At 46.5% G+C, this 27,633-nt stretch overlaps 2 protein-coding genes across 3 annotated transcripts in view; one reads left to right on the forward strand and one right to left on the reverse strand.

The window, feature by feature from the left end:
* LOC135903969 (uncharacterized) overlaps window positions 1-27,633 on the forward strand; it is a 109,753-nt gene that overhangs the window by 67,720 nt on the left and 14,400 nt on the right. For both annotated transcript variants that reach the window (XM_065434489.1, XM_065434492.2), the window contains 6 exons: window positions 2,193-2,325; window positions 10,344-10,494; window positions 12,552-12,643; window positions 15,385-15,471; window positions 26,210-26,294; window positions 27,053-27,314. In XM_065434489.1, the coding sequence (XP_065290561.1) occupies window positions 2,193-2,325; window positions 10,344-10,494; window positions 12,552-12,643; window positions 15,385-15,471; window positions 26,210-26,294; window positions 27,053-27,314 (810 nt within the window). The remainder of the gene's footprint in view (window positions 1-2,192; window positions 2,326-10,343; window positions 10,495-12,551; window positions 12,644-15,384; window positions 15,472-26,209; window positions 26,295-27,052; window positions 27,315-27,633) is intronic.
* On the reverse strand, window positions 16,703-18,930 carry LOC139057357 (uncharacterized). The gene has a single exon (XM_070535391.1). The coding sequence runs from the start codon at window positions 18,718-18,720 to the stop codon at window positions 16,723-16,725; it is 1,998 nt and encodes a 665-aa protein (XP_070391492.1). The 5' UTR covers window positions 18,721-18,930; the 3' UTR covers window positions 16,703-16,722.

The following is a 27,633-nucleotide window of genomic DNA, read 5'->3' on the forward strand; positions in this document are numbered from 1 at the left end:
GAGTGTACTCCGTGTGTTTGTGTGCAGTCTGGTACATGTTGGCCATTGGTGATCAATAAACGCCTTAACTGTCCCGGACGCCGTGTGTTCCTGGGAGAGCGCCCATGCGTACGGCCAGAGCCGTCCAGGTCTTTCGGCTCGGTGCTCGAACCTGCGGTGGGTCTATCGCCGTGCGCCGTCGTGCCGCGTCGTGAGGCCCCACGTTGGGCGCCAAAATGTGGGCTGTACGTCTCCGCGCACGGCGTCGCCAAGTGGCCCCCAAGAAGTGGAGCCTCAGAGGGATGTGGGAGTTCCTTCGGTCTACCGGGGCGCAGTCGTTGCTGTGCCTAAGGCTCCGGACTTTTTCGCCATTGCGAGGAAAACCTCTCCCAAATGCCTGCCCCTCGACCCGCGCGCCGTTTTCCCCGGGCGCCGCGGCCGCGTCCCGCGACGTCATGCTACGCGGCCCTGCGATTGGGTCGTGGGGCGTGACGTAGGGAAGAAGCCCCGACTGGGGACGATCGCCGTGCGCGGGGGAGTCGTGCTGCGAGAGGGATGACCGCCGGTCACGAGAGGCAAGCTGCAAGGTACGTGAGCGACCAGCTATTTGTGTCCCCAACGCCCCGGCCTGGGGACGTTCACGTGCTTTGTTAGCTTGCGTAAGTGTGACTTGCTGAGTGGCTTTGCGTTCCGCCCTTGCGGTAGTCGCAGGCGCTCAGTGCGTCACATTTTGCGCGTCCGAACCGTCGCAGACCATTGTCGGTGACGGGAAGCGCTAGGTAGCGTTTGCGAACGCATTTCGGCCCGCGCGCGTAAACCATTGTTCGACGCGGCGTGTAACCCGCCTTCCTCGCCATCGGGAACCGCGGGCGCCGAGTGTACTCCGTGTGTTTGTGTGCAGTCTGGTACATGTTGGCCATTGGTGATCAATAAACGCCTTAACTGTCCTGGACGCCGTGTGTTCCTGGGAGAGCGCCCATGCGTACGGCCAGAGCCGTCCAGGTCTTTCGGCTCGGTGCTCGAACCTGCGGTGGGTCTATCGCCGTGCGCCGTCGTGCCGCGTCGTGAGGCTCCACTTCTTGGGGGCCACTTGGCGACGCCGTGCGCGGAGACGTACAGCCCACAACCTCCTCTAGCAGTTTATACAGGTTTTGTTTGCGATACAGACAGATTGGCTTCGTCTTGTGGTAACATTGCCCTCGTGTGCCGTATGCTCTGTGTGCGTGCGTGCGTGTGTGTGTGTGTGTGTTTGTAAGCGTTCGACGATGAGCCGATGGCAGCTCAGTAGGGTGCCTCGATGTGCGAAAGCCCGGGCGCGGCGCATCGAGGCGCCCTAACCTTCAGTATTGGTAGTGGTGGTGCTCACTATGTGTGCTTTCAAGACAGTTGTCTGTTGATAGTCAGCGCCTGTCCGTGTGTCTTTCGTGTCCAGTTCGTGCCATTTCGCGCTGTCAGTAGTTTCAGTATGGAACACCAACGGGACCGACGTACTGTCCTGACATCATGGTACCCAGCCTGCCCCCTTCAGGCCAAATGTTCAGTTTCTGATCTATTTGCCTGGTTTACGGGAAGTGAATGGTGTTATACACTTACACTTTCCTTCTGTTACCTTAGCAGCAAAGTTCGAGTTATATTTTTATGGTCTTCTTGAGATACAGCTACCCACCAAGGCGTACTGGTAATGTACTTTTTTTTTTCATGTCATGGCTCATGCCCACTAGGGGTGATTGGCCAAGAATCAGGTGGATAACATGAAATGACCATGCAAGTGATATTTCACTTGTAAAGTTCTAGCATTATTGCAAAATAAGTACCCTGGGAGAGGACTAAATTCTGTGTTACTGATACGAGAAATTAATTAGGGTAGCATGAATTAAAAACTATGAAAAATATATATACATATAAAACAAACAAGTTTAATAGGGCATTTGATACTGTCATGTCTTATTAAAGAAAGTAGGGGGCAACCACACATAACTGGGCACTGGCTCAAGAGAGATTTAAGCTTAGTTTCAGATGCAATATCTTGTGACATCTACTCTTAGGAAATATCTTGAGAAGACCTTGAATGTCATTGAATGTTTGAGGGTGGGGAACCTGTAAGGAATCAAATTAGTGTATCACACAAAGCTGTTGCGAGCATGTAACGATGTTGCTTTTGATTGACTTGTTAAAAGGTATCGTAATGTTCAGTTTTAACAATTTGTTAACAGGTGCCCGGACTACTTTGAGAAAATCCACACGCCAATTGACCTCAACAACATTGAGAAGAACATCATTACGGGGGAGTACAAGGACCTGGAGACTTTTGCAGCTGACTTCAATCTTCTTTTTGACAATGCCGAGGTTTGTTACAGAATGTATATACACATTTTAGCACTTGCATTGTTCAGGCACCTATATGTTTCCTTTCAAAGGAAATGTAAATGCACTGTTACTTTACCTTTGACAGATAAACTGTATCTAGCAGCACTGATGGTTCTCTATGGATGCATGTAATATACAGTGGAACCCTGGTTATACGTACCCCGGTTTTGTGACGACCCGGGTTTTACGACGAATTAGCGCAGCCCCGGAGAAGTCCCCATAGAAGCAATGCATTAAAAATCCCGGTTATCCGACACAATTTCACGCCTGACCTACGTTATACGACAACCCTCGTGAAGCGCGGGACGGAACGGCCAACGGAACTCTCCCTCACTAGAAGACGTCCACGACGCTTGCTGTGCTGAAATTGCGCCTTTACTTCGCTACAATCACTTTCTCCCTCTCTTCTCGGTGGCGTCACGTTGGAGAAGCGTTTCTCTCCCCCCCACCAGCAGCCGTCTGCTGTGATGAAATAGCACCTTTTCTTCTCCACAATCACCTTTTCCCTTACTTCTCGGCGGCGTCGCCTCTCGTCGCATTGGGGAAGCGTTTCTCTCCTTCCAGTTTCCCAGCAGCAGATCGCCGGGAAGGTAGCGTGGAGAGGCCTAGGTTTATTGCACATGTTCTACGACGTAATCCTAGCGACCAGTGTTCAGCGGAGCTTTTGAGTTGTGTGGAGCAACGCGACGCACGATGTCCCGAAAGTGGTCAGTTCTGTTGCTTGGCGATAAGCTGAATATTATCGAGGAAGCGGAAAAGCGGCATGGAGCCACGAAAGCCAGCATTGCCTGGGACCTTAAGATACCCGAATCTTCGCTTAAGACGATCCTGGCAAATAAAGCTGTGATATTGCAGAATGCCAACAAGTTCGGGCTCAAGCGAAAAGTGGCAAAAGAAGGACAGCATGAGAAGTTAGAAAAAGTTCTCGTCAAGTGGCTGCATCCACCACGGAGCTCTGCGATCAACGTTGACGGTGCCATTCTAAAAGAAAAGGCGGACCTTGTGTCATTGCGTCTGGGCATCGATGACTTTCAAGCATCGAACGGGTGGCTGGATCACATTAAAAAACGAAACAGGATTGTGTACAGCCACTCCTGCGGAGAAAGCTCTTCCGTGGACGCTTCAACGGTGAACGAGTGGATGGAGTCGCTGCCGGAGATGATTGCTGCATACAAGCCCTGCGACGTTTTCAACGCTGATGAGAGCAGTATTTTTTACCATATGCAGCCTGAGCAAACCCTTGCGTTTAAGGGGGATAGCTGTCATGGTGGCAAGTATAGTAAAGAGCGTGTGACGGAACTATTCTGCGCTAATGAGGACGGTTCCGAGAGGCTGCCCGTGCTTGTTGTTGGAAAGTTTGCAAAGCCAGGTTCTTTAAGAACCTGGCTTTGCAAACTTTCCTGCCGTGCAGCTACAACTTCAACAAAACGGCGTGCATGACGTCTTCGCTCTTCAGCAATTTTTTGCAGCAGCTGGATAACAAAATGGGTGCTAAGGCGAGAAAAATATTGCTTTTCGTGGACAACACATTGTACCACCCACCCAATACGTCCAGCCTGGCGAACATAAAGGTTTTTTTCCGCCCAAGTGCACAAGCCGGCTGCAGCCGCTGGATGCCGGCATCATTAAGTGCATCAAGCAAGGTTACCAGAAGCGGCTACAGTGAAATCTCGGTATAACGAACTTCAGGGGACCGCGGGAAAATGTTCGTTATTCTGAAAGGTCGTTATAGTGAAAGCCCCAAAATTAGCCATAACAATAGCATTTCAGTAACGCAAACGTATTACGTTTGAAACGGTACCTCTTTGAACTCGTTTCTCACACAATGCACACGTGATCGTCAGACAAGTCACATTTATTTGAAATAGTCCGTGATTGTCTTCTGACGGGCGCAGCACAGACTCTGCAGCACGAACGATTCCAGACTGTCCGCATTCTTATGCACGCCTTCGGTCGCTGTGCCGCTTTTGGCTATAAATATGCGGAGTTTTCGCAAGCAGTCCAACGCATCTGTGGCCGACACGGACTCGTCACGGTCTTCAGGTGCTGCCGTAACGTCATTGTCCATGTCATCGCTGCATTCCTCATCTTGAGTCGCCGTGCCCTGGACACTTTGCAGTATGTCATCAGTGGTAAGCTCCCCTGAGGTCCACGTCGCCTCGTCACACTGGACATAGTCGTCAAATGTGACTGAAGGATCGACGGCTAGCTGCTCGGCCACCTCGCTCCAAAGCTCGCTCGAACTGTCCTCCGCTGCCGGTTCATCAGTTTGTGGGGTGCCATCTGTGATCGTCAGGCCGGCTTTCTTCCAGCAGTTTTGGGTGGTGGTGGACGTGACGCTCCACCATGCGCCTGTCAGCATTTCCCCAGCCTGTCGGACCTTGATGGCTGTCGAGTGCTGCAGGCGCAGGTTGATGAGCAGCCGCTGAACAAGGCGTTTCCGGAAGTGCGACTTCACGCTCCTTATTATTCCTTGATCCAGTGGCTGAAGTACTGATGTGCAGTTCGGTGGCAGATACTTGAGACGCACATTCGTGAGCTGTATGTTGACAATGTGCGCCGAGCAATTGTCCACAATCGTCCAAATGTGCCGCTCCTCCTTCCTCATCTTCTCGTTTACCGTCAGCAGCCACTCGGAAAAGAGCTCGCGGGTCATCCAGGCACGCTGATTCGCCCTATACTGGCACGGCAGCGACACTACATTTTTCATGCAGCGCGGCTTCGAAAACCTCCCGATCACCAGAGGCTTCAACTTTTCAGTGCCATCTGCATTGCAGCAATACAGCACGGTGACGCGAAGCTTCGACATTTTGCCTCCTCTGCACTGTTTTTCTTTAAAATGTATTGTCTTGTCCGGGAGCAGCTGATAAAAGCAGGCCGTCTCGTCTGCACTAAAAACATGAGCTGCTGCGTAAGACTTGACCATTTCGTGGAAGCTTTCCTCCCTCCACGTGGCTGCTGCTGCTTCATCTTCTGCCTTCTCCTCGCCAGACACAGACTGCCAGGTTATGCCGTTTCGTTGGCAAAAACGGTGGAGCCAGCCAGAAGACACTTCGAAGCCAGTGACCTCAAGAATTGCAGCGAACTGCCGCGCCTTCTCCTGCAGCATTGGGCCTGACACGGGCACATTCTGTGCTCTCACGTCTTTAAACCAAGTCAGCACTGCTGCGTCAATATTCTGGAAATCGCCGAGCCGCAGTCGCTTCCTTGATGGGGTAAGCTGAGATTCTTGCTGGTGCTTAAAGATTTTCTCTTTATCTTTGAGAATCGTGGCGATCGTCGACCGCGCCACTCCACGTTCTTTAGCCACAACGGATTGTTTCTTCCCATCTTCTATCTCACGAAGAATGTCTACTTTCTTGTTCAAAGAAAACTGCTTTCGCTTCTTTGCCATGGTTATGTTGAGCTCATGGCAACGCGAACGCCGGCACGCACTTCTAACAATAATATAACCAGAAGAAAAACAAGATGGACAGGCCTGGTACGGGTGACAGCACACGAACAACTGAGAAAACAAGCAAGAAAAACGTGATGTGTCATCGCTTCCGCAACAGGAAAAAAAGAAAAGGCCCACTTCAGCGTTAATTACTACTTTTTTTTTTTCCTTCTGCCGCACTGTCTCAGGTTTTACGAGCCCATGCTCCCCGCCTCTCCACTCACAAAACCTGTTGCGTCGTTGTCTCCGCAACGGAGAAGAAAAAAAAAATAGAAAGAGTCCCCGCCCGCATCTTTCTTCTCCCGTGCCATCTCAGGTTTTTGCGGGAACCAAGTTGCAAGACGCCCGCTCTTCGCGCTGCGTCATCTGATATCTTAGAGCTCCAACTGCCGTGACGGATACACTGAAATCTAAGAATCCTCGCGTTTTGGGATATGAGTTCGTTGTACTGAGGTGTTAAGATGGGGGGGGGGGGGGGGGGGACACGGAAATTAAATAACGATTGTTATTCTGAAATGTTCGTTATTCTGTGAAATATTTTTACATTGAAGCTATAAGCAGTCATCATGGGATTTCTTAAAAGTTCGTTAATCGGAAATGTTCGTTAATGGGGTGTTCGTTGTAACGGGGTTTGACTGTAGTGCAGCGTCGGCTGGCGGCTATGAAGCGCAGCGAGTCAGAAAAAAAGATCACTGTGCTCGACGCCATGCATTTTATTGCCAGTTCGTGGAACACAGTGTCGCAAAGCACAATCGCTAACTCGTTCAAGCACTGTGGCTTTAAGCGAGAGACTGCCTCCTCTTCTGGGGACGCAACAACCTCGATGCCGCTTGAGGCCGATGCAGGCTTCGATGACGACGATTTCGAGGGTTTAAACCTCACCATGACCTTCGCCGAGTACGTGGAGGCCAAGGACAACGTTGCGATCTGCGGCGAGGTGTCGCTAGGTGATGCCATTGAGGAGGCTTTGCCTAGTGCCGACACCGCTACGACATCGGATGAGGACAACGACGACGCCACAGATGCCGTGCCTGTGTCTACCATGTTCGCCGAGGTGCTATGGCACATAGACGGCATCCGGGACTTCATCTGTTCACGCGGCACCGCGGAGGACCTCCTTTTGGACGTTACCCAACTTGAGCGAAAGCTCTTGGTTCACGGATCAAACAAGGTCCAAAAGAAACTTACCAACTTTTTTAAAGTTCGCGCCGGCTGGCAGGAATCGCGGCAGTGGGCAGTGGAGTGCCGTAAAGGTTCGTTTTAATAAAGCATGATTGGTACCTGTACTGCAGCATTAATTCTTATCGGATTTACTTTTTTGGCAATTTGGGTTTTAAAGCCCTGCATAGTATGTTAGTAGTTTACATTGAAGTTTCTCGTAAATCAGTCGCGCGAAATAAGTAGTATTTTTATAGGCATAATTTATGTTCAGATTTTACGACGCCCGCATTTTACAATGCTTTTCTGCGGTCTTGAGAAAGTCGTATAATTGGGGTTCCACTGTAGTTGTTCCTTTATTTGAAATTAACCCTTTGAGGGTCAATGACCTAAATATACGGTGCCGCGAACAAGTCCAAAAATGGTTGATGCCGTATATTTATGGCACCGTCTGTACGTTTAAAAAGTGCGCCAATTTCCTAATGTTTTCTTTTCTGTCATGTGCTGCCACTATGTGGGAGGGAATACAGGGAATTTTTTTCGCGCGCCTCCCTCTCTCTGTTTTCGTTGCATGGTTTGTTTTAGAGCTAGTTTGCTCCTGCGCGTCTGCATACTACCGCGCACGCAGGCGAGCGGTGGTTTGGGTTTTGTTTCGTGGGCGGTTTTGGCTTCTTGTGATTGCAAAGCTGATGGCTATCTCTTTACTAATCGCTCAAAGGGTGACCGCTTGTTTCTCACTCGTTTAGTGCTCACGGGTGTGCACATAGGAACGATGTCGCCGTGCATGCGTTTCTGTTGCTTTTTTTTTTTTTTGAGATTCACGAAAACTAATTGCCTCCGGTTGGCGATAAGAGGAAGATTAGCGGAAGTTTGTCACACGTTTTGCTTTTTTGACGGGCACAGAACCCAACAGTTTTCTAGAGTGCGCACACCATGCTGTTAGATTATGTTATGGACGTAGATATTAGTGTAAGACTAGCAACGTTTGAGACTTCCGAAATATTCTCGTGTGTGCATATTCTAAGCCTTGAACTATAACAACGCATCAAATTTTATTAGTTTATTTCCTTTATTATTGTTATTCATGAAAAGAGTACATATACACCAACATAATATTTATTCATCACTTTACGGTCACCCTAGAAAAATTGCAGTAAATTTTTTTCGAAGTCAGTCCCTGAGAAGAATTGAAAATCTGCAATAAAAAAATCGACCCTGGGCGGTCGCATATGGCAAAGAAAATCTACCCTCAAAGGGTTAAGATTTCCCTCAAGGTGTTGGGGTGTTACATAGCATGAATTAAAGTTTGGAACTTTTCTTCTTTGTGCAAAGACACACATCAACAAAATTTCACTTTAAATAGTATTAGCGCTGAATTAATCATGGCAAAGCTGCAGAGCTGGTAATTGTACAGTCTTCTTTGTTTGCTGCCTTTAAAGGGGTCCTGAACCACTGCTCCGACTTGGTGAAAAAACACTTTCCGCGAATATTACACGTTGCTGTAAACATCTAAGACAAACATAGATGCCGTGTGTGGCACATGGAGCTCGCAAGTGAAGCATGGATTCACTTTTTTTTTAATGCTCACTTTTCAAACGAGGCATTCTCCTCGCCTGTTTTGAAGCTGCCAGCAGCTTGCACATGTCGTCATACGCAAGATTCCCATAGACGGCTGCTATTGGCTGATAGCTGACATCAATTTAGAAGGATGTTGGGATCAGTGCGCTTTTTGCTGTTGTCACTATATATTGTTTCTATATAAATGGGCTGAAGTAAGCGAAAATCTGCATTTCGAATTTTGGCAAGAATTGTGTACTTCTGGAAGAAGCCGACTACCGTATTTACTCGCATAATGATTGATTGCACTCGCGTAATGATCGCACCCCTGAATTTTGTCGTCAAAATTCAGTGTTTTTTTATTTCCCGTGTAAGGATTGCACCCCGAACTTGCCGCAGCGATATGTCGTGTGCCAAGCCTAGCTAATATTGGTCGCGCGTACCGTCTGTCGAATGCTACGCGAACGACTCTTCAAGACAAACCAAACGGTCTGCACGCACCAAACATTCTTAAGTAGATGCCTCATTTCATTACTTTCATCACTTTCCGCACTTCCATGACTAAAAAAAAAAGCTGCAACCAAACTTGCCTTTATTATGTGTAGGCTTTATAATGGTTGTGGTCAACAACAACAAAAAAGGCACAGTAAATCCTCGTTAAACTGTACCCGCTTAAACAGTAGTTTCGATTTAAAAGTAGTAAAGTCAAATCCCCGACTCAGCGGCCATTGAGCATAATGTGTTTTGTATCCGCATAAACCGTACCAGCTTATTGCGTACGTATCGGTTAACACGTAGTGTTTCCACTTTTTGTCGCGCAAACATGGCGGTGCGTTGTCTCCATCAGGCGGCCCGGCAGAACAGCAAGCCTCAGAGATCAGTACAACGGCTTCCAAGCGCCCTGTGCGCTTGCATGTGAAGCCACATCAACATCATTTCAGCGCCGTGCCAGAGAGCGTTGTGGCATCGTGCAAACAAGGACTCGCGTCATGCCAAAGCCCGGATTAAAAAAGACGCTAGGTGCTCAGCACAGAAGAAAAATTGGACATCGTTCGTGCTATCGAATGTGGCATGAAGAAGTCAGCGCTGGCGTGCGACAAGGATCTACTGTTGACTATGGTGTATGGCATTTGGAAGGCAAAGAAGTTGCTTGGCAGCGCTACTGCGACCACGAAGAGATGTCAGCTACGAGGTTCGACTTTTTGCCATCATTGCCTCTGTTGTTGCTGAAGTGTCGATTAGCGACAGTGATGAGGACGACACGGAAAGTGACAGCACGGGTGATTCAGGCCAGACAGAGGCAGAATCTGTGCGTTACGTCCTGCAATGAAAGAGGCACCCCGCGACTTCTGCAGCGCTACTGCCCGCATGCACGGAGAACGTGCAACGCCAACGAGGAATCTGCCATGCGAGTGTTTGCCGAGAAGAGGGCGCTGGCTGAAAATCTGGCTCGCAGCTTCAGTAAGTTTGAGGCCACTGTTGTCGCTGCTATGCCGCCGCGGCATCAAATGAAAATAACACTTCTTGTGTGAAGTGAATAAGTACTGCATGTTTTTCCCCCTTTCATCGCATTCTCTCCGAGTTCCGCTTTTGACAGGTAAGTGGGCGATCTCATGCTATTTCGGTTAAGCAGTACTACCGTTTAGTAAATACTTTTTCCGAGCTCTGGCCAACTACGGTTTAACGAAGTTTCACTGTACAACTAATTTTTGTGCCTGCAGGAAAACTTATGTTTTTGGGAAATATTCCACACTTGCCATCACATGTGCAATATATGTTTTGTGTGGATCTCGGTCTTCTCTGCTTAGTTTTATCCTTTAATGAGGCCAAATTATCTGCTGCACAGCTGTACCACAAGGACAACACGGAGCTGATGACATCTGTAAGCAAGCTGAGGCGTTGTTACGAAGAAGCCAAGTACCTAGTAGTGCCCATCCTGGAGGACATTCTTGGGGAGCCGGTGCCATCGCACTTTAGCACTTACTCAGCCAACCACGGTGAGTAGAGGCACTTTGGCATTCTGCTCACTGCTTTCATGAGGAACAGCCCAGTTTTCATTCAAAAGAATGCTGCTGTAGTATAGTCAGCTTCCAGTAATTTGACCTAGGCAGGGCCTGTGAAGTTAGTTTGCACAGTTTAGAAGTTCGAATTAGTGGCACTTCAAAGGGACACTAAAGTGAAACAATAAATCAGTTTAGACTAATGGAGCATTGTTTGAGAACCCTGGAGCCAATCATTTCAAAAAAATAGTTTGATTATTAGATCAGAAAATGAAGGTCAAAGTATCGGTATTTGAATTTCGTGCCGAAACCCCAGCGCCGGTACGTCAGCGTGATGTCAAGGATTCCAAAGTATGTTTTTGCATTTGGGTCGCGTTGGCTGAATAAAGGTTCCCGAAACTTGCCATGTTTAATTTTTGGTTCCCTTAGAACACAATATAGTCAATCTGTACAGCTATATATAATTAGTTACCTAGAAGATGCCATCAAAATCCAAGATGCCCCAGCCCCCAGATGTGGGAACTTAAGTAGGCACCCCCACGTATTTCGTTCTTGTGCTTTTTTTGGCTTACCAAACGTCTTACCATTGTAAGAGTGGTGTTTTTGGTGTTGTAGAACGGTAATTTACTGATGCAGAAGAAATCATTTTTCCTTTAGTGTCCCTTAAAGTGTGGGCAAAAAACTACGTTGTGGAAAGACTTGCATGGGCAAAGACTATGTTCAAACCAAAATGTACTGTGAATCACCTTTAATGGAAGTTGACTGCACATGCATCATCTGTTGTTGTCATCTGCAACACATTTCCTCTCAGCTAGAGTGGAGCTGATAGCAATGTCCTGCCTATTGCTCATTTCTTTCTTTTCATTATTTTCATAGAGTACCGGAATAATGTAGTTCAAAAATAATTGTAGCCCTTCAAGGTTGGCATCTGACATTAATTCCCAGTGTTGACTGAGGAGTGGTTGGCCCTAAGGAGAAAATGGGATGCGTTAAGTGCTACTTCCCTGTGTGCTAGATGATTGTAGGAGTGTGCATACGTGTTAAAGCTTTTGCTTGGGAGTGACACTAGATCATGAACAGTCACCCAATGGCTGGCCTCTGTGGGCTGTCGTGTGAGTCTGTGTTGTCATAAGCAGGGCATAATCGAGGATGCCTTGAAAGATAGTGAGTGATATGTTGTGTGAGAGTGTGAGCTTCCTGCTGCATACAGTGGAATATTATTTGGCTTGCATGGGCATGGCTGCATTGTCTGCAGGTCGATAACTTTTTCTTGTTATATTCGAAAAGTGTTGCAGCGCCCCTTAAAGTCACTGGTTGATCTGGAGCAGGATTTCTTGCTCCACAGCAGCAAATGCAGATTTCACCAGTCGATCTGGAGTGGGTTTGTGCTTTACCTGATCATTTCAGATCAACTTACTCCGCTCTGGATTGCTCCCACTTGCTCCGCTGCCAAGGTGCGGATTCGCATAGAAATAGGACGAGAAATGTGCATCACTTCAGCCCGCTGCAGGATGCCGACTTTGATTGCCGTGGAAACATACGGAGTGGAAGTCCGTTTGTGTGACATATGTGCACAGGCTTCCGGTACGATCCAGCCCAAAGCATCTTTCCTCTCTGCTGGCAGACTCGAATAGTGAAATCTGAGCGCTCACTCCAGGATTTCTGCAGTTGCTCCAGATCGGCCAGTGGAAAACACCATATCTCTATACAGTCACTGGGGCCATTGGACCATCATAATCCAGCATGACATTGAGCTGCATTCTTGTGTTGCCATGTCAGAACTTCAAAATTTATTTTTGGTATTGTGAGTGTGTACTATACTATTATCAGGTGGTGCCGACATGCTTTAAGCTGTAAAATGTGAGGCAGTGCTATGTGCTTTCCTTGAGCATAACTATCTTAAGGTTGGCATGGCCACAACTGTATACTTTTGCAATAATGTTTTTTTGTACAGGGAAATACAATCCTTGCAGTGTCATGTGTTGCGTGGCTTCTTTCTTGTGCATTTGTGCTATAATTGCTTTCTTCACTTTCCCTGTCTCGTGGTGTGAAAGAAAAACCTGCGGAGGAGGATGAGGAGGTGATCCGGTGCGTCTGCAACATTTTCAAGGATGAAGGCCTAATGATCCAGTGCGAGAAGTGCTTTGTAAGTGTGTTGCATTGTAGTTCAAGGTTCTGTAAGAAACTCTTGTGGTATTTTATTTTATCTCCTTATTTTATTTTTTTTATCTCCTCATTCAACTGTAAGGCTATGTCCAAAATAAGATTTGTCCAAGTGAAGCTGGAATAGGCCTAGAACATGCACTACTGATTTTCTTCATCAGGTTGATTTCACTGACACAACTAAGTGTGAATGACGTTAATCTACATAGTGTCTGAAAGTCAGGCTTGTTAAAAGTGTAAGGCATTGTTTCCCAAGCTCTGCTACACTGCAACCCTTCAAATATTTAGACTAGTATACTGTAGTCTCTCCGTTCTACCTTCTGGACGATCATTTTCTTTTTTAGCAGCGCTATCATATGCACTGCTACTGTGGATAAGTTCCGACTCACCTGGTTCACCATTTGTGTACATTTTTTGTTTCTCTCTCTCTTTTTAATGTGCCTTTTCTTGATCGCCTAAGGCGCTCCTCACAAACTTTGTGGGTACCCAGTTGATGAAAAATGTGGGCTGAAGGCAGTGCAATCTAACACAGCACTGTGTCTCAAAGCTTTAGCTGTTATGACACAAGAAAGCGAGAAACTGGCACATGATTCACGTGCCATATGTTTTAGAGAGCGACTTTCGCATGAGGGAAGCATGCCTGCAACTGTAGCCCGATTGGGCCGTCGTGCCAGAAGACAAAGGTTTGATCTCACCATTGGTCATGCATTTCTTTATAGCATTATAGGTAGACTTCATCGACTTTGAGGTATCTAACTGAAAACTAGAGGTGTGTTTAGCATATGCAATCGTGCCACAGTGACGAGTTTTAGAAGTAGTGCGCCCAAGCATCTGTGAGCAGCCAAGGCCCCATGCCCTGCTTATGTTCTTTTGTATTCCTTTTGTATTTTTTTGTACACCCGGAGGTCTTTGTCCCCTAACTTTGGCTGCACGAAATCTCAAACTCCCTTGTGTGACTGAAATGGCAAAAGCGATACGATGTATAGACACACCACTCTGATAATTTATGTTGAATTCCAATGGTGGAGTCAGAGCAAGTTTTTCTGATCGTTTCGGAGCAAGTTTGTTCCAGTGACAGAGTGAGGACGGAAGTAAGGTGTTCCAGTGAGAGAGTCGGAGTGGATTCAGAGCAGGAATCACTCTGTGGAGCAGAAAAAGATGCTCCGCAAAAATCGGCGGAGTAGACCGGAATTCTGCGTGACGTATTTACTTTACCACGTTTGTCTGCTGGGAGGCGCCACTGGTCACGACTCGTGAGGAAGCAAAAGCTGCTGCACGCTTGGCGAGATATCCATTCCGCACTTTAAAAAAAAACAAAAAAAACTGCTGAACGGCGCTGAAGAGACAAGTGACCGGTGTGGCGGTGCTGGGAGCAAACAGTGGAAGGAAATGATAACACGCAAGGTATCCTGGGTAACTCGGCGATAGTTCTGCCTTGCTCCGGCTTCTAGCCACTGTACTCCGGCTGCGCAGGTTGTGTTCCACTCGCAGATTTGGAGGCGTTGCTCTACGCCAGAGTCGAGTGCTCGCTCGCGGAGTCCGTTGGCTTCTCCGACTCCGCCACTGGAATTCAACATTAGTGTGCAAGGTAGCCTGTGAGGCACATGTTTGTGCACGCAGCTGTCAAGACATCACAAGCATCACAATCTAAGTGTGCACTTACTTACAGAGTTTGTGGTTCCTAGGTCTAGCCTATTATTATTATTATTATTATTATTATTATTATTATTATTATTATTATTATTATTATTATTATTATTTTACATTTCTTTTTGCAGTGGTGTAAGTAACACCTTTTGCTCAAGTCTTGCAGTTCACAAGCCACACTGTACGGAGTTAATACTGAAATTATACTGAAATTATAGTTAGAATTATTACTGTCAAAACAGTGAATCAGCTGTCCTAGAAACAAGTTCGTGGAGCAAGCAAAAAAAGAATGATTTCATTTTATCACATTTTGAAACTGCAGTAGAGCTCTGCTGATATGTTCGAAACAAACTGCAGGAAGAAAATATAACGGCTGGCGAAATGTAACAGTGAGTATGGCTCTGAATGGCTGCCAGTACAGTTATTAGACATCTTGGCATTTGTATTGTGATTAAAGATGGCGTGCACATGCATGTATCAAGGGACATGTACCATCTTCTGTGACAGTGATCCCTTTCCACACTTGATATGCTTTACCACAATATTTTGGGTCTGCTTCACTGCATAACACAGTTTTACTGAGGCGAATTTGATTCTAGGGATCTAGCAAAAACCAGAATCGTGCCGAGACATGCTTATTGGGGGCTGACGATCGCATACTTCCAGCATTTCGGGGCAGGGCCATGGGCAGGGCTTGAAATTTGTAATTGCGAGTTGCATTTATCGTTTAGCAACATGTGAGAGCAAATTTGCCACTCCACCGCTAATTTTACACAACCGTTGTTATGTTCAAATGCAACTTAAGATGTGGGAATGTTCCAGAATGGTGATGTAGCAAATGGGAACATAATACGTAATACTCAGTGTGTCTTTAGATCGGGACTGTGAAAACACGACATACCAGCCAGGATAATGCAACAGTGAGGAACGTGTAAGTGGATCCCACTGCATTATTGTCCTGTCCAGTGTGTCCGCTGCTATTACTGTCACCTTCATTCGATGTAACATATCTTTAGAAATGTAGTTGTGGAAGAGTGAATTTTTCCCCATGTCATCTTGCAAATTCTTGCTTTCCAGGTCTGGCAGCACTGTGACTGTATGGGCGTAAACGGTGACATTGAGAACTACCTGTGCGAATTGTGCAATCCACGTGAAGTTTGTTTGGTAAGTTGAATTTGTCAGGGCTTATGCTGACAAGAATTCAGTCATATATTATAATTTTGTTTTTGACTTTTATGAATGTAATCAGCAATTTGTCCATAGCAGATCTTTCTGCTGTGCGGTTTGACAGTGTATCGAATGCTTAACCAAACCATTCAGTCGTAGAATAGCCAAATGTGCAGATCGTTTGGTCCATTCCTATTTTCATTTCATTACAAACTCATTTGCAAGGTTATGTTATGCAGTAGGGTATGAGAACGAGCTAACTTGTGTTCTGTCTTGTTAAACTGCACAATATCAGACAAAGGAGACATAGACAAGGCATCACATTATAGGTTATGTGAAAGTGAAAATGGGTGTATTCAGATAGGATTGGCGGAGAATGCACAAGTGATGAAGTGTGTGTTGCTGCCAATTTCTGCTTTTGGCAGATTGCACAATGGATTAAAGTCCTGAGGTACGCGACTCAGCGCGCTGCGGGCCGCTCCCACGTTGGGACAGTCAGGCCATGCCCAACCGCCGCGTCGTGGGCCCTCTGGACAGCCTATAGTTGCGCCCCGGCATTGGGGCTCTTGATAGCGGAGAGCCACTTGTCCTCATTGATTTGTTCTGTGCCTCGCAACAAGGGGCAATGCAAGAGCATATGGTCTAGGCTAGTAAAGTCATTGCAATGCCTTCACGAACTACTTTGCACAATGCTTAAGGGAGGAGGCTACCTTCGAACACCAACTTTTTTGTTTCTTGAGATAACTGAATGAAATTTTCAGGGTACACTCATGGCATAGACATATGAATAACTACAAAGTTTCATGGAGCTACGTACACTGGTACTCAAGTTACAGGAGTATATCAGAATGGTTCACATAGGTTCCTTATGACATGCCTGGAGAACTTGCAAAATGTGTTAGCACTGTCAAATTCAATATGAAGATTCCTGAATAGGTACCACAGGGCAAGACAGAGCCCTTTTTTTTAATTTCCTTGCTGAAAAGTTTTAGCACAACATTGAATTTAGTGTTACTAATTAGACTTGCATTAGCCTAATTTTGATTGCTTATAATAAATTCCAGACTCAATAACTTGAAAAAGTGGGCCTGTCTTGCCCTCATAAATTTATTCAGGCACACAATAAAAAAAACCTGGTGGGAATCTGATTAGCGGTTCCAGAGATACTGCTTGCATAAGCAGCCACACCAGGAAAAAAATTCATTTCGAGAAAACGGCCCTTGAAGTTTTGACACAACATTTCTTGGTCTAAAATGACCCCGCAGAATAGTTTGCGGTGTCTTTGCAGGCTTTCTTTCTCTGCCGCCTCTCAGTCTTCGCTTGACCTCGCTTCTCAGCCTTTCCCATGCGCAGGGCATCTTTTTCCACGGCTCGATGGATGGCTAGGTGGCCAGGTGTGAGCCCCGCAGACAGAGAAATTTCTTTGGTGGCCCTTTGGTTTCCAGCATTATACCGCATCACTGCATCATTCAGTGCTGTCTCCACTGCAATCAGGGATGCATGCTGCTCCTTGGGCATCAGTGACCACAGAACAGAATGAAATGATTCCGATGCATTTTGAGTCTTCGCTCCAAGGCACCGCTGAAGAAGGGAAGGCTCGGAGAGGCGCTGATAAACAGGCAGCATAGCCTCAGCGACATAGCCTGGCAGATTGTACCTGTGCCTTGGTTGTGGTAAGCCATTTGCCTCAGCAGCCTTGTGGCGGCACCATGAGCCAGCGCCCTCTGGGCATAGCTCATGGTGAGGCTCCGCATCGGTGGATGTGATGTGATGGTAGGACGCCATCACTGCACGCTGCATTGCTGCCGCGTCATTCGAGTTGTTTCTCAAAGCCCAGCCATAGTAATCCGTCAGCTTGTCGATCAGAGCCTTTGTCAACCTTCCTTTCCCTCCCAATGCCTTATCACTCTTTTGCACTAGGTTGCGCAGTGCAGCCCCCATCCTTTTCTGCACGTGATTGAGGCATTCTTCTTTGACAACTGGGACTAGCCCATAAACATTCTCCTTCACAAGGGCAGAGTAGGTGGCACTGTCTCCATCGGACACAATCGTTGTGTAACGGAGGTTGTGCTTTGTCAGTGAACGGGCGAAAAGGATCAAGGCTGCCTCGACCTCCATCCTTCCAGACTTCGCATCAGTGTTTCTTTGGCAGATGTGCTGCTCACGCCAGCTTGAGTACTCGGAGTCTTCTGGTTTGGGTCCTGTTTGACACCCGAGGCACTGGTTTGAGAGGACAACTGCATCCAAGATGAGGCCAGTGTGATACTCTATCACTGCCCCAACTCCAATGTGGGATGTGTGTCCACGCTTGTGCCAGGTGCCATCATAGACCACAGTAATGTCTCTGGTAAATCCTGGGTCCATTCCCTGGTAAACCTTTTTCACAGCAGCTGCTGATTCTGAATAGAAACTCTCCATGCGTTGAGTCTCTGGGCCCCTGAATGTCTTCTTCAGATGTTCCTGGTACGTCTTGTGATGAAGTCCTCTGTGAGATACATTCATAGCAGCCCAAAAGTCATTTACAGCTGTCTGCCCCTTACCAATTTGCTTCATAGCCATAATGGCTCGGATGTTCACCTCAAAAGCATTTCCTGCGTTCTGGCGTGGTGAACTCCAAGAATTAGCAATAATCCCACAATGTGGGCATACCAACTCAAGCTTTGTAGCCAGTCCGAACTGGGTACCTTGTTGAATTGTCAGTCCAGTTGAAAGGCAGCGCTGGCACAAGGTTTTAGAGAGCAGGTGGCCGAACACACACATTTGCACAAGGCAAAATACCTCATCTACGGTAGTAGCAGTGGCAGGTGCGGGATCGGGCGACATCGCTTGAAATTTTCGTAGCGTCGCGGGCGTGGCACCAAGTTTGTTTTTCACAGCATTACGTTGTGCCTCCGCCGCCTCTATCTCCTCCGGCGTCAGAAAGTGCGTTTTCACGCGCACGGTCGACGATGCGTCTTTGCTCACGGCGACAGACGCGAGAGAGGGTGCCGCGATCGCCGAGGTTGATGCGGTCAGGACAGCAGGCACACTTGCAACGCCGTCTCCTTGCATTGCTGACTCGGAAGGTACGGCACTGGAAGTGGCAACGCGGACTTCTTCTAGCGGTGTAGCAGAGGCAGCACTGCAGGAAGCGTCTCCGCAATCGCCGGCAACGCGCTTTGCCAACTTCGCCATGCGGACGGCATTCATAGAACGACGCCGCGCACCGAACGCATGTTGCGTTTTGAATTTCCGCTTAGGGACCATCGTGAACGGACGCGCGACGATCCGTAGGGTGCACAAAACCGTTCAAAACACGCCACAAGAATCCCGACGGTAGCGAAGACAGCGATCTCGAAAATGGTGAAGAGTAAAGCGAGCGCTCAAAGAACGCCGTCAACGGAGCGAGCAGCGGCAGACGACGCGCCGGGGGAGAGACCACGTGTCAGCGTTCCCAGCAGCCAATAGCAGCCACGCTCTCCCCCGCGTTCTCCAGGAGCGCGCGCTTCGTCCAATCACAGCTCGAATTCGAGACGCGGGAACCTCAAACACTGCTTCGAGGCCTCCAATCTCGTGCAAGCCATGCTTCTACCATGCCGCGGCCGCCGCCGGCGAAGGCAACACGGGAAAGGGCAAGCATTCACAAGCAAAACAAGACCAAGATGGCGGCGCTCGGTTCAGCGGCATGGAAATGGCGCGCGCGCGATGTTTGGTTATTTTCGCCGTTCGCTCGCGGCTCGGGGGCTGCCGTGGCCTGTTGTATATCGAATTAGAAGCATTTCCACGGTGAATTAGGCGTTAATAATTACAGGAAAGGTAGTTTACAACACGTATAGCCGAAATATATACTTTTTGAAAATTCGGTTTTTTCGCGATTTTTCGACTTTTGAAACCCGCGTCCCCCCTTAAAGTTTTATTGTTATAATCAATGTTTGATTTCTAAATTAAGCATTTTTTTTGAAGAAAGTAAACATTGGAAGAAATTCACCACGCTTTTAATTGTTGCCTACTGCAAGCTTGATTCCATCAGTGCTGAAGTGCTGGTTTGTCTCCCGGAGGTCCTGGACCCCGGGGCCTCGCCTCTGGATCCTCTAGTGAACTGATTGTACTCCAATTGTTCTGACTTGCTTGATTATTTGGACTTTGTTGCTGCCTTGCTGCATGCTTCGTGGGGCCCAACAGGTAACAACTAAATATCATGGGCAATGTATTTATGGTAGTCGGATTTAGAAAAATACTTTTGGCTGCTGTGTTAGAGCTATGTGAGCTAGCACTTGTATGACATTGAGCATGCCAGTTGTTGCCATAGCGTCAGTTGTCCCAGCCAGAAGTCGACAAAGATAGAGCCAGAAGTAGTTGAACATTCAATTTCGAAGCGAATAGTGCTCCGTTCAAATGATTCAATTTCTTGAATATTTGATCTTTCGATTATTGGTGCCTTCGTTGAATGACCCTGTCGTGGTCATTGCCTTGACAGTTGCAGCATTCTCACCGCGCGCAATCTTTATCGCTATAAGGTTCGACCAAGTTGACGATACCGATCGAAACAATTAACGCTACGCAAACAGAGGGAATTACAACAGCACTGCATGTGAAAAGCATGTAAGCATGTGTGAAGATTGGGCCAATTAGCCACCAGAAGGCACACTGATCGCATCGAGTACATGAGTTCAGTATTCGCATAGGTAGATTGGCGCAGAGCTTTCTACCCACATGCGGGCACACAGACGAACTTGGCATTCATGCTTGCAGTAGTTGCCAGTAGGTTGGCCATGGACTCGAACGCCACTTTAGCTGTGTCAATCTAACCTGTAAGCGTGATCTCGTGACTGATCACTGATGAGCTACCTGTAGGAACATGTTAGTGACAAGCTTTCCGCAATGGTTTGTGGCTCGTTATCACATCAGGCGGCGGTGAATTTTCATTGCGACCACATTATTGGCCACACTAGCCTGTAGGCCTAATCTGAGCTGTGTTGTCGGGTGTCGAAGACTAAAGTTACGGTTACCGAATCAATGCAGATCTATTCACAACACACGAAACCCTCAGAAAGCCAACAAACCACTTTGCCAACAAATGGAATGGCAGTTGCATGTTCATGGCTGGCACCATCGCAAAACTGAAAATACCAAAAAGTGACCCCTTATTCCGAAAGACATTCATAGGCACACAACAATCTCTTTTCGTAGCTTTGAGTGACCCATTAGAAGACTAGCTTTCGATTTACATGGTGGGCGTGAAAATGTGATGTGACATAGGGCTGGCCCTGGCTGCAGACTCATTTACACAGACGGCACGTGGATGCGGACGAATAGGGGGGTACTTCGTGCGAACTTGCCATGGGCCTCCTTATTATCTCTTTACCGTTGGCACTGACTACGGTTGATGCGTATGTTGCCGATGACCACGCAGAGCAGTGCCGAGTGACATGATGCGCATTCGCCGCTTTCCTCTGCCATGCTGATAGGCCTTAACGAGCTGATGATAACACACAAGGACCACCTGTCATAACGATGGTAAAACCCACATGTTTTCTTGAAGGAAACCGGAAAGCAGTACTTTCTAAACATTAGCACATTGCCATCAAGCACAGTATCGTCATCATCATCATAATCATCAACAACCTGGCAACACCCACTGCAGGGCACAGGCCTCTCCTATACTTCTCCAAATACCTCAGTCATGTGCTAATTGTGGCCATATTGTTCCTGCAAACTGCTTAATCTCATCTGCCCACCTAACTTTCTGCTGCCCCCTGCTATGCTTCCCTTCTCTTGTAATCCAGTTCGTAACCGTTAACGACCATCGGTCATCTTCCCTCCTCATTACATGCCCTGCTCATGCCCATTTCTTTTTCTTGATTTCAACTAAGATGTCATTAACTCACGTTTGTTCCCTCACCCAATCTGCTCTCTTCTTATCCCTTAACGTTACACCCACCGTTCTTCTTTCCATAGCTCGTTGCATCCTCAATTAAAGTAGAACCGTTTTTGTAAGCCTTCAGGTTTCTGCCCCATAGGTGAGTACTGGTAAGACACAACTGTTATACACATTTCTCTGGAGGGATAATGGCAGCCTACTGTTAATGATCTGAGAACGCCTGCCAAACGCACCCCAGCCCATTTTTATTCTTCTGATTATTTCAGTCTCATGTTTCAGATCCACAGCCACTACCTGCCCTAAGTAGGTGTATTTCCTTACCACTTCTAGTGCCTCACTACCTGTCATAAACTGCTGTTCTCTTCCGAGACTGTTAAACATTACTTTAGTTTTGTGCACATTAATGTTTAGACCCACCCTTCTGCTTTGCCTGTCCAGGTCAGTGAGCGTGCATTGCAATTGGTCCCCTGAGTTATTAAGCAATGCAATATTATCAGTGAATCACAAATTACTAACGTATTCTCCATCGACTCTTATACCCAATTCTTCCCAATCCAGGTCTCTGAATACCTCCTGTAAACATGCTATGAATAGCATTGGAGAGATCGTATCTCCCAGTCTGACGCCTCTCTTTATTGGGGTTTTGTTGCTTTCTTTATGGAGGACTACGGTGGCTGTGGAGCTGTGGTGTGGCTTTGTAGGCAACGGACAGTAAGCTGTTCGGTCTATAATTTTTCAAGTGTCATTTCTTATGGATTAAGATTATGTTGGCGTTCTTCCAAGATTCCGGTATGCTCGAGGACATGAGGCATTGCGTATACAGGGTGGCCAGTTTTTCTAGAACAATCTGCCCACCATCCTTCAACAAATCTGCTGTTACCTGATCCTCCCCAGCTGCCTTCCCCCTTTGCATAGCTCCCAAGGCTTTCTTTACTTCTTCCGGCGTTACTTGTGGGATGTCAAATTCCTCTATACTATTCCCTCTTCCATTCCCTCTTCCAACTATCGTAGTGGGTGCCACTGGTACTGTATAAATCTCTACAGTACTCCTCAGCCACTTGAACTATGTCATCCATATTAGTAATGATATTGCGGGCTTTGTCTCTTAACGCATACATGTGATTCTTGCAGCAGAAGCTTGATGTGGGCGAGTTGGTTTTGCATACTTGATGAAAAGAGCGCTACAGAGACGAGAACTAAAAGAACAACATGCACGACGGACAAGGCACTACTTCCAACTAAATGTTTTTTTGAAGAAACAGGACTTTAAATAGATGCAACCAAGAATGTCCCATCGTGACATCACAACCTCCCTATCTCATTAGAAAAGCTATCTCTTTTTCGGTAAGCGTCACTGCAGGGCAACTAATGCACGTGCCCTCAGCCTTTGCAATGTAAAAAGCATCTAATATCTCCCATTCTAGTCTATCTCTAGACCGTGCCAGAAACCTGATGTCGCGAAGATACGGACGGCAATTGTGATGTTTACAGTGTTCTGCCAGATGGCCCCCCGCATTGTTATTTACGGCCCAGTTGTGCTCACGCGCCCTTTCATCTTTCATCTATTTAAAGTCCTGTTTCTTCAAAATAGCATTTAGTTGGAAGTAGCGCCTTGTCCGTCGTACACGTTGTTCTTTTAGTCCGAGTCTTCGTAGTGCTCTTTTCATCAAGTATGTGATTCTTGCCAATTCCTAGTTTCTTCTTCACTGCTTTTAGGCTTCCTCGGTTCCTGAGAGCATGTTCAATTCTATCCATATTATACTTCCTTATGTCAGCTGTCTTACGCTTGTTGATTAACTTCGAAAGTTCTGCCAGTTCTATTCTAGCTGTAGGGTTAGGGGCTTTCATACATTGGCGTTTCTTGATGAGATCTTTCGTCTCCGATAGCTTACTGTTATCCTGTCTAACGGAGTTACCACCGACTTCTATTGCACACTCCTTAGTGATGCCCATAAGATTGTCGTTCATTGCTTCAACACTAAGGTCCTCTTCCCCAGTTAAAGCCGAATACCTTTTCTGCAGCTTGATCCGGAATTCCTCTATTTTCCCTCTTACAGCTAACTCATTGATCAGCTTTTTATGTACCAGTATAGCATAGTATGGCCCACTAATAAATGGAAAACCCCATTGGTATTTAGGACAACATTGCTATTTCTTCATCTTCGGCAGGAGAAAAGTACTTAATTCTATTTGAAGGACATTCTATTGGTAACATATATTTTCCAGACCTTCATATACTGTAGGCAGGCCGGCGGTCCGGTAACGAAAGTGCTTTATTCATGGGAGGGAGCGATATATGTACACTTGGAAAGGGGGTGACGTAGACGTCACGTGTTAACAGTCTGGGCGCTATCAGAATGACAGCATGATATGGCTACAATACGAACTGAGTTATCAGTGCTGGCATAATAATACGGTGGCCCCTTTAAGAAGAGTAGAGCTTACAATGCATCTCAATTCATAAGTACGTAAGTGACTGATAGATAGCAAAATTCTTGATGAGTAGTGTGGTTAGCCTCCTGAGCATGTGCAGCACTGTGTTTTTTGCGCAAAATTTGGAAGTGTAAAATATCGTTATATATGTTATGATATTCAATATTCAATTCAATATTTGCCTTTCTTTTTTTTTCACTGAATTGGATATTTGATTTGAAATTTCCTGTTCAGCATTCGCACACCCCTAGTCAGGTTTGTTTAATGAACTTGGCAAGGGCATGTCAAATCATATTTTGAGCCATGTCTGCATGTGCTGACAGTAGTAACATGACATCATTTTTACGGGCCAGTGTCTCAGTGAAAGTCTGTTTAAATGAGATACCAGAGTATGTGAACAAACTGGTTTCTTACACCTCATTTAGTCACATCATGATGATGTGTGCCAGGGAATCTACAATATATCATTAGAGAAAAATTGAAGCAGATATTGTTGTAGTTGGGCTCTGCAGAAGTTCATTTGCCAGCTTTCCAGCCACTGGTGGAGTTCAGTCCAATAAATTTGCTCTTTCTCTCAATTAGGTTTTTTGTTCGGATGCTCTTGTAGTCCTCTTTTGGCTGGAAAAATTTGCTTGCAACTGTACATCAAATCATGGTGCTGGGCGATTCAATGACACTCTAGCTTTGATCAATAAATACAGTTTTACAGATTCATTTTGATTGCATTATTTATATTTTTTGACTTGCCATGATGGCTTAGTCACTATGGCATTGTGGAGCTGAGCATGAGGCTGTGGATTCAATTCTAGCCTATGGAAGCCACGTTTTGATGGGAGTGAAATTCAAAAATGCCTGTGTACTTGTTAGATTTAGGTGTCAGATTTAAAGGGCCCCTAAACCACCTCTCCAATATTTTTTTTCTTTAACATTTCAAGTAAACGTGCATTGAGTTGAATGCCGTCACAATCAACGATGCCAAACACGGCAGCTCTACATGCAACGGGCGTGCCACAAAATAAAAAATAACAATCTTGTGCTCCGCTCTGAGCCTTTCCGGTATCCCCAACGCTCGTCGTGACGTCACCGGGGTGCATCTGGGGGTGTCGCTAGGAGCAGACGCTGTTGATTTGTCGACAAGAACCTATGACTTCCGGTTAGTCTTCTGTCTGGTGCGAATGCTCCCTGCTCTTCCTTGTCGTGTTGCCCAGTTGCGCGTGCTTGCAAATCGGTAACTACGGCCCGCAATGCAAGTGCCAAATTGCTCACGATCCAACATAGTCATGCCTAACGGTCTGATTAGATGCACGAATAGAGTCCGACAGTGTATTGCGATGGCTAGGAGGCATCCATGTGCAGTGCTTGGCTGCGAAAGTGCCGACTGGAAAAACGAGTCGACGTGACACAGGCTGCCTCACGATGACGCCCTGTGCAATGCCTGGCATGCAACACACGTGCGTGCAACACAGGGTCCATAGTGGCACACTTTGCAGGAACATGGGCCAGCACGGCAGCCACAGTGGGCAGCAGAGAAGCGCGGAGTCATGGTAACCGGAAGTGCACCATGTTTTGAAAAGCACGTTAGCAATGACGTATGTCACCTGACATTTGGTGGAGCACTCTGCGAGGAGGAGGAACCAGCCGATGAACAGAGCGTAGCAAAGGAAAGAGCGAAACAAGCGAGGGCCGCGTTTTTATCGTCAAACATGGGCAACTTTGCTATTTCGGCACTGTTTTTAAAAATTCTTGTGGCTACGTGTTCGTTGTAGACTCATGCACAACAGCAGCACCACAACTAAATTTTGTCCTCAGGCCGTTTTAGGGGCCTTGTAAGAACCCTCGGTGGTTAAATTAATCCAGTTCCCTCTATTGCGGTGTTCCTTTTGCTCATAATCCGTTGTGCAATTTTAGGACGGTAAATCTCATAATTATTAATTTTTAAAATTTGTGGTCCAAGGTATGACAGTGTGACTTCATGAACAAGGACACCCGCCGTGGTTGCTCAGTGGCTATGGTGTTAGGCTGCTGAGCACAAGGTCGCGGGATCGAATCCCGGCCACGGCGGCCGCATTTCGATGGGGGCGAAATGCGAAAACACCCGTGTACTTAGATTTAGGTGCACGTTAAAGAACCCCAGGTGGTCTAAATTTCCGGAGTCCTCCACTACGGCGTGCCTCATAATCAGAAAGTGGTTTTGGCACGTAAAATCCCATAATTCAATTCAATGAACAAGGACAAAAGCCAAAGAATACAGAGTTTCAGTGCTGACTTACAATTGAGAATCTTTATTGTCCCAAAAAATATATATATATGGGCTATGGCTTTCTCGAATAACCTGGCTCCAGAAAAATCACTTCCACTATTTCGAATCATTTGTGCACTTTGAGTTTCTCAAGTGTGATGTTTATGATGTAACTCCAAGTCCTGCTTTTGCATGTGTTCCAGGAAATTCTCTTGGGACCTCGTGTGGCTAACGGTAGTATCCAGTCTTACCTGACGCTCCTCAAAGGAAACTTGCAAGTCAAGCAGGGTGAGTGAATTGCACAACGGCGTATTATTAAGTTTTGGTATTTTATGGCTTCAACAACCATTTGTTATCTTTTCCAACAGCCATTTACGACTTTTCATTTAAAATTATCACTATGACAGGTAATGGGGCATGGCACGTGTATGTAACTAATTGTCATAGCACAACAGAAGCCAATTTGATGGCGCTCACCTGGATAGGTAATCAATTGCATGCAATTCCCAACACACACATTTTTTTGTTTTTATTCTTTCTTCTTGGTTATGTGTTCATTGAAATGCTTGATTTGAGTTGTGGTGTCAGTGGACGTCCTGTGCAGATCCAAGTGCTCATCATGCAGTAGACATTTCCAGCCACGATGGCTACATTCATGTGGAGTAGAATGGAAAAATTATAGTACACTTGAACATAGGTGCATGCCAAGAAAACCTAAGGGGTCATAATTATTGCTGGGCCCTCGCTGTAGCATCTCTTATAGCATCAGCGTTGTTTTGGGATATTATTTACAGTTAAACCTTAATTAGAGAACTCGAATATAATGAATTATTGCCTGTAACAAAGCAAATATGAAATGTTTCTTGTTGATGCTGCTTGTAACGAATGCATGCTTATGACGAATATTGGACTTAACAAAAGTATTTTCTTGTTTGATGTGACTTCGTTATAATGCAATGTGACTGCATTCTTTGCATTACTGTTCCATTGATGGTTAAAGTTTGAGTGTTTTGAGTAAAATTCAAGTGGGCTCTTTTGGTTTACAGGAGATTGTGTATACCTGAGTAAATTCAAAGACAAAAGCCCACTGAAGCCGGTGTCACAAGAGGCTCAAGGGGACAAGAACGCATCGAAAGTGACTGAGGATGGTGCGGACCCTGATGGCACCAAAGCTGAAGATGCAGCTGCAGAAGAAGGTGGAGGAAAATCCACGCTTCTCAGAAACCTGCACGGCAGCAACAGTCCCACTTCAGAAGAGGGTGGAAGCCTTGACGTTTTTCGCGTGGAACGACTGTGGAAAAACGAAAGGTGTGTTAAACCTTGAGAGCATCTGTTTTACCAGTTTAGTCTTTAATGTGGTAGGTGGTGCTCTCTTGAAAAAGAATGTTTGCCTGTATTGCTAAAAAATGCAGGACAGAAAGAAAACAATGACAGTGGTCAAGGTTCTTTCATTGCTAGCATGCAGATTCCAAGCACTGCATCAATGCCTGTGGATAGAGGTGCTAACCTCTAGTTTGTGTTCGTACCTGAGTCACATTGTGCATGATTTTGGGCTTACTTCCTAAAAGAATATTTATAAATTGGAGCTAGCAGCTGCAGTTGGGCTCTTTTATATGTTGCTGAAGTC

This window comes from Dermacentor albipictus, chromosome 1 (assembly GCF_038994185.2).
Source record: "Dermacentor albipictus isolate Rhodes 1998 colony chromosome 1, USDA_Dalb.pri_finalv2, whole genome shotgun sequence".
Lineage (NCBI taxonomy): Eukaryota > Metazoa > Arthropoda > Arachnida > Ixodida > Ixodidae > Dermacentor > Dermacentor albipictus.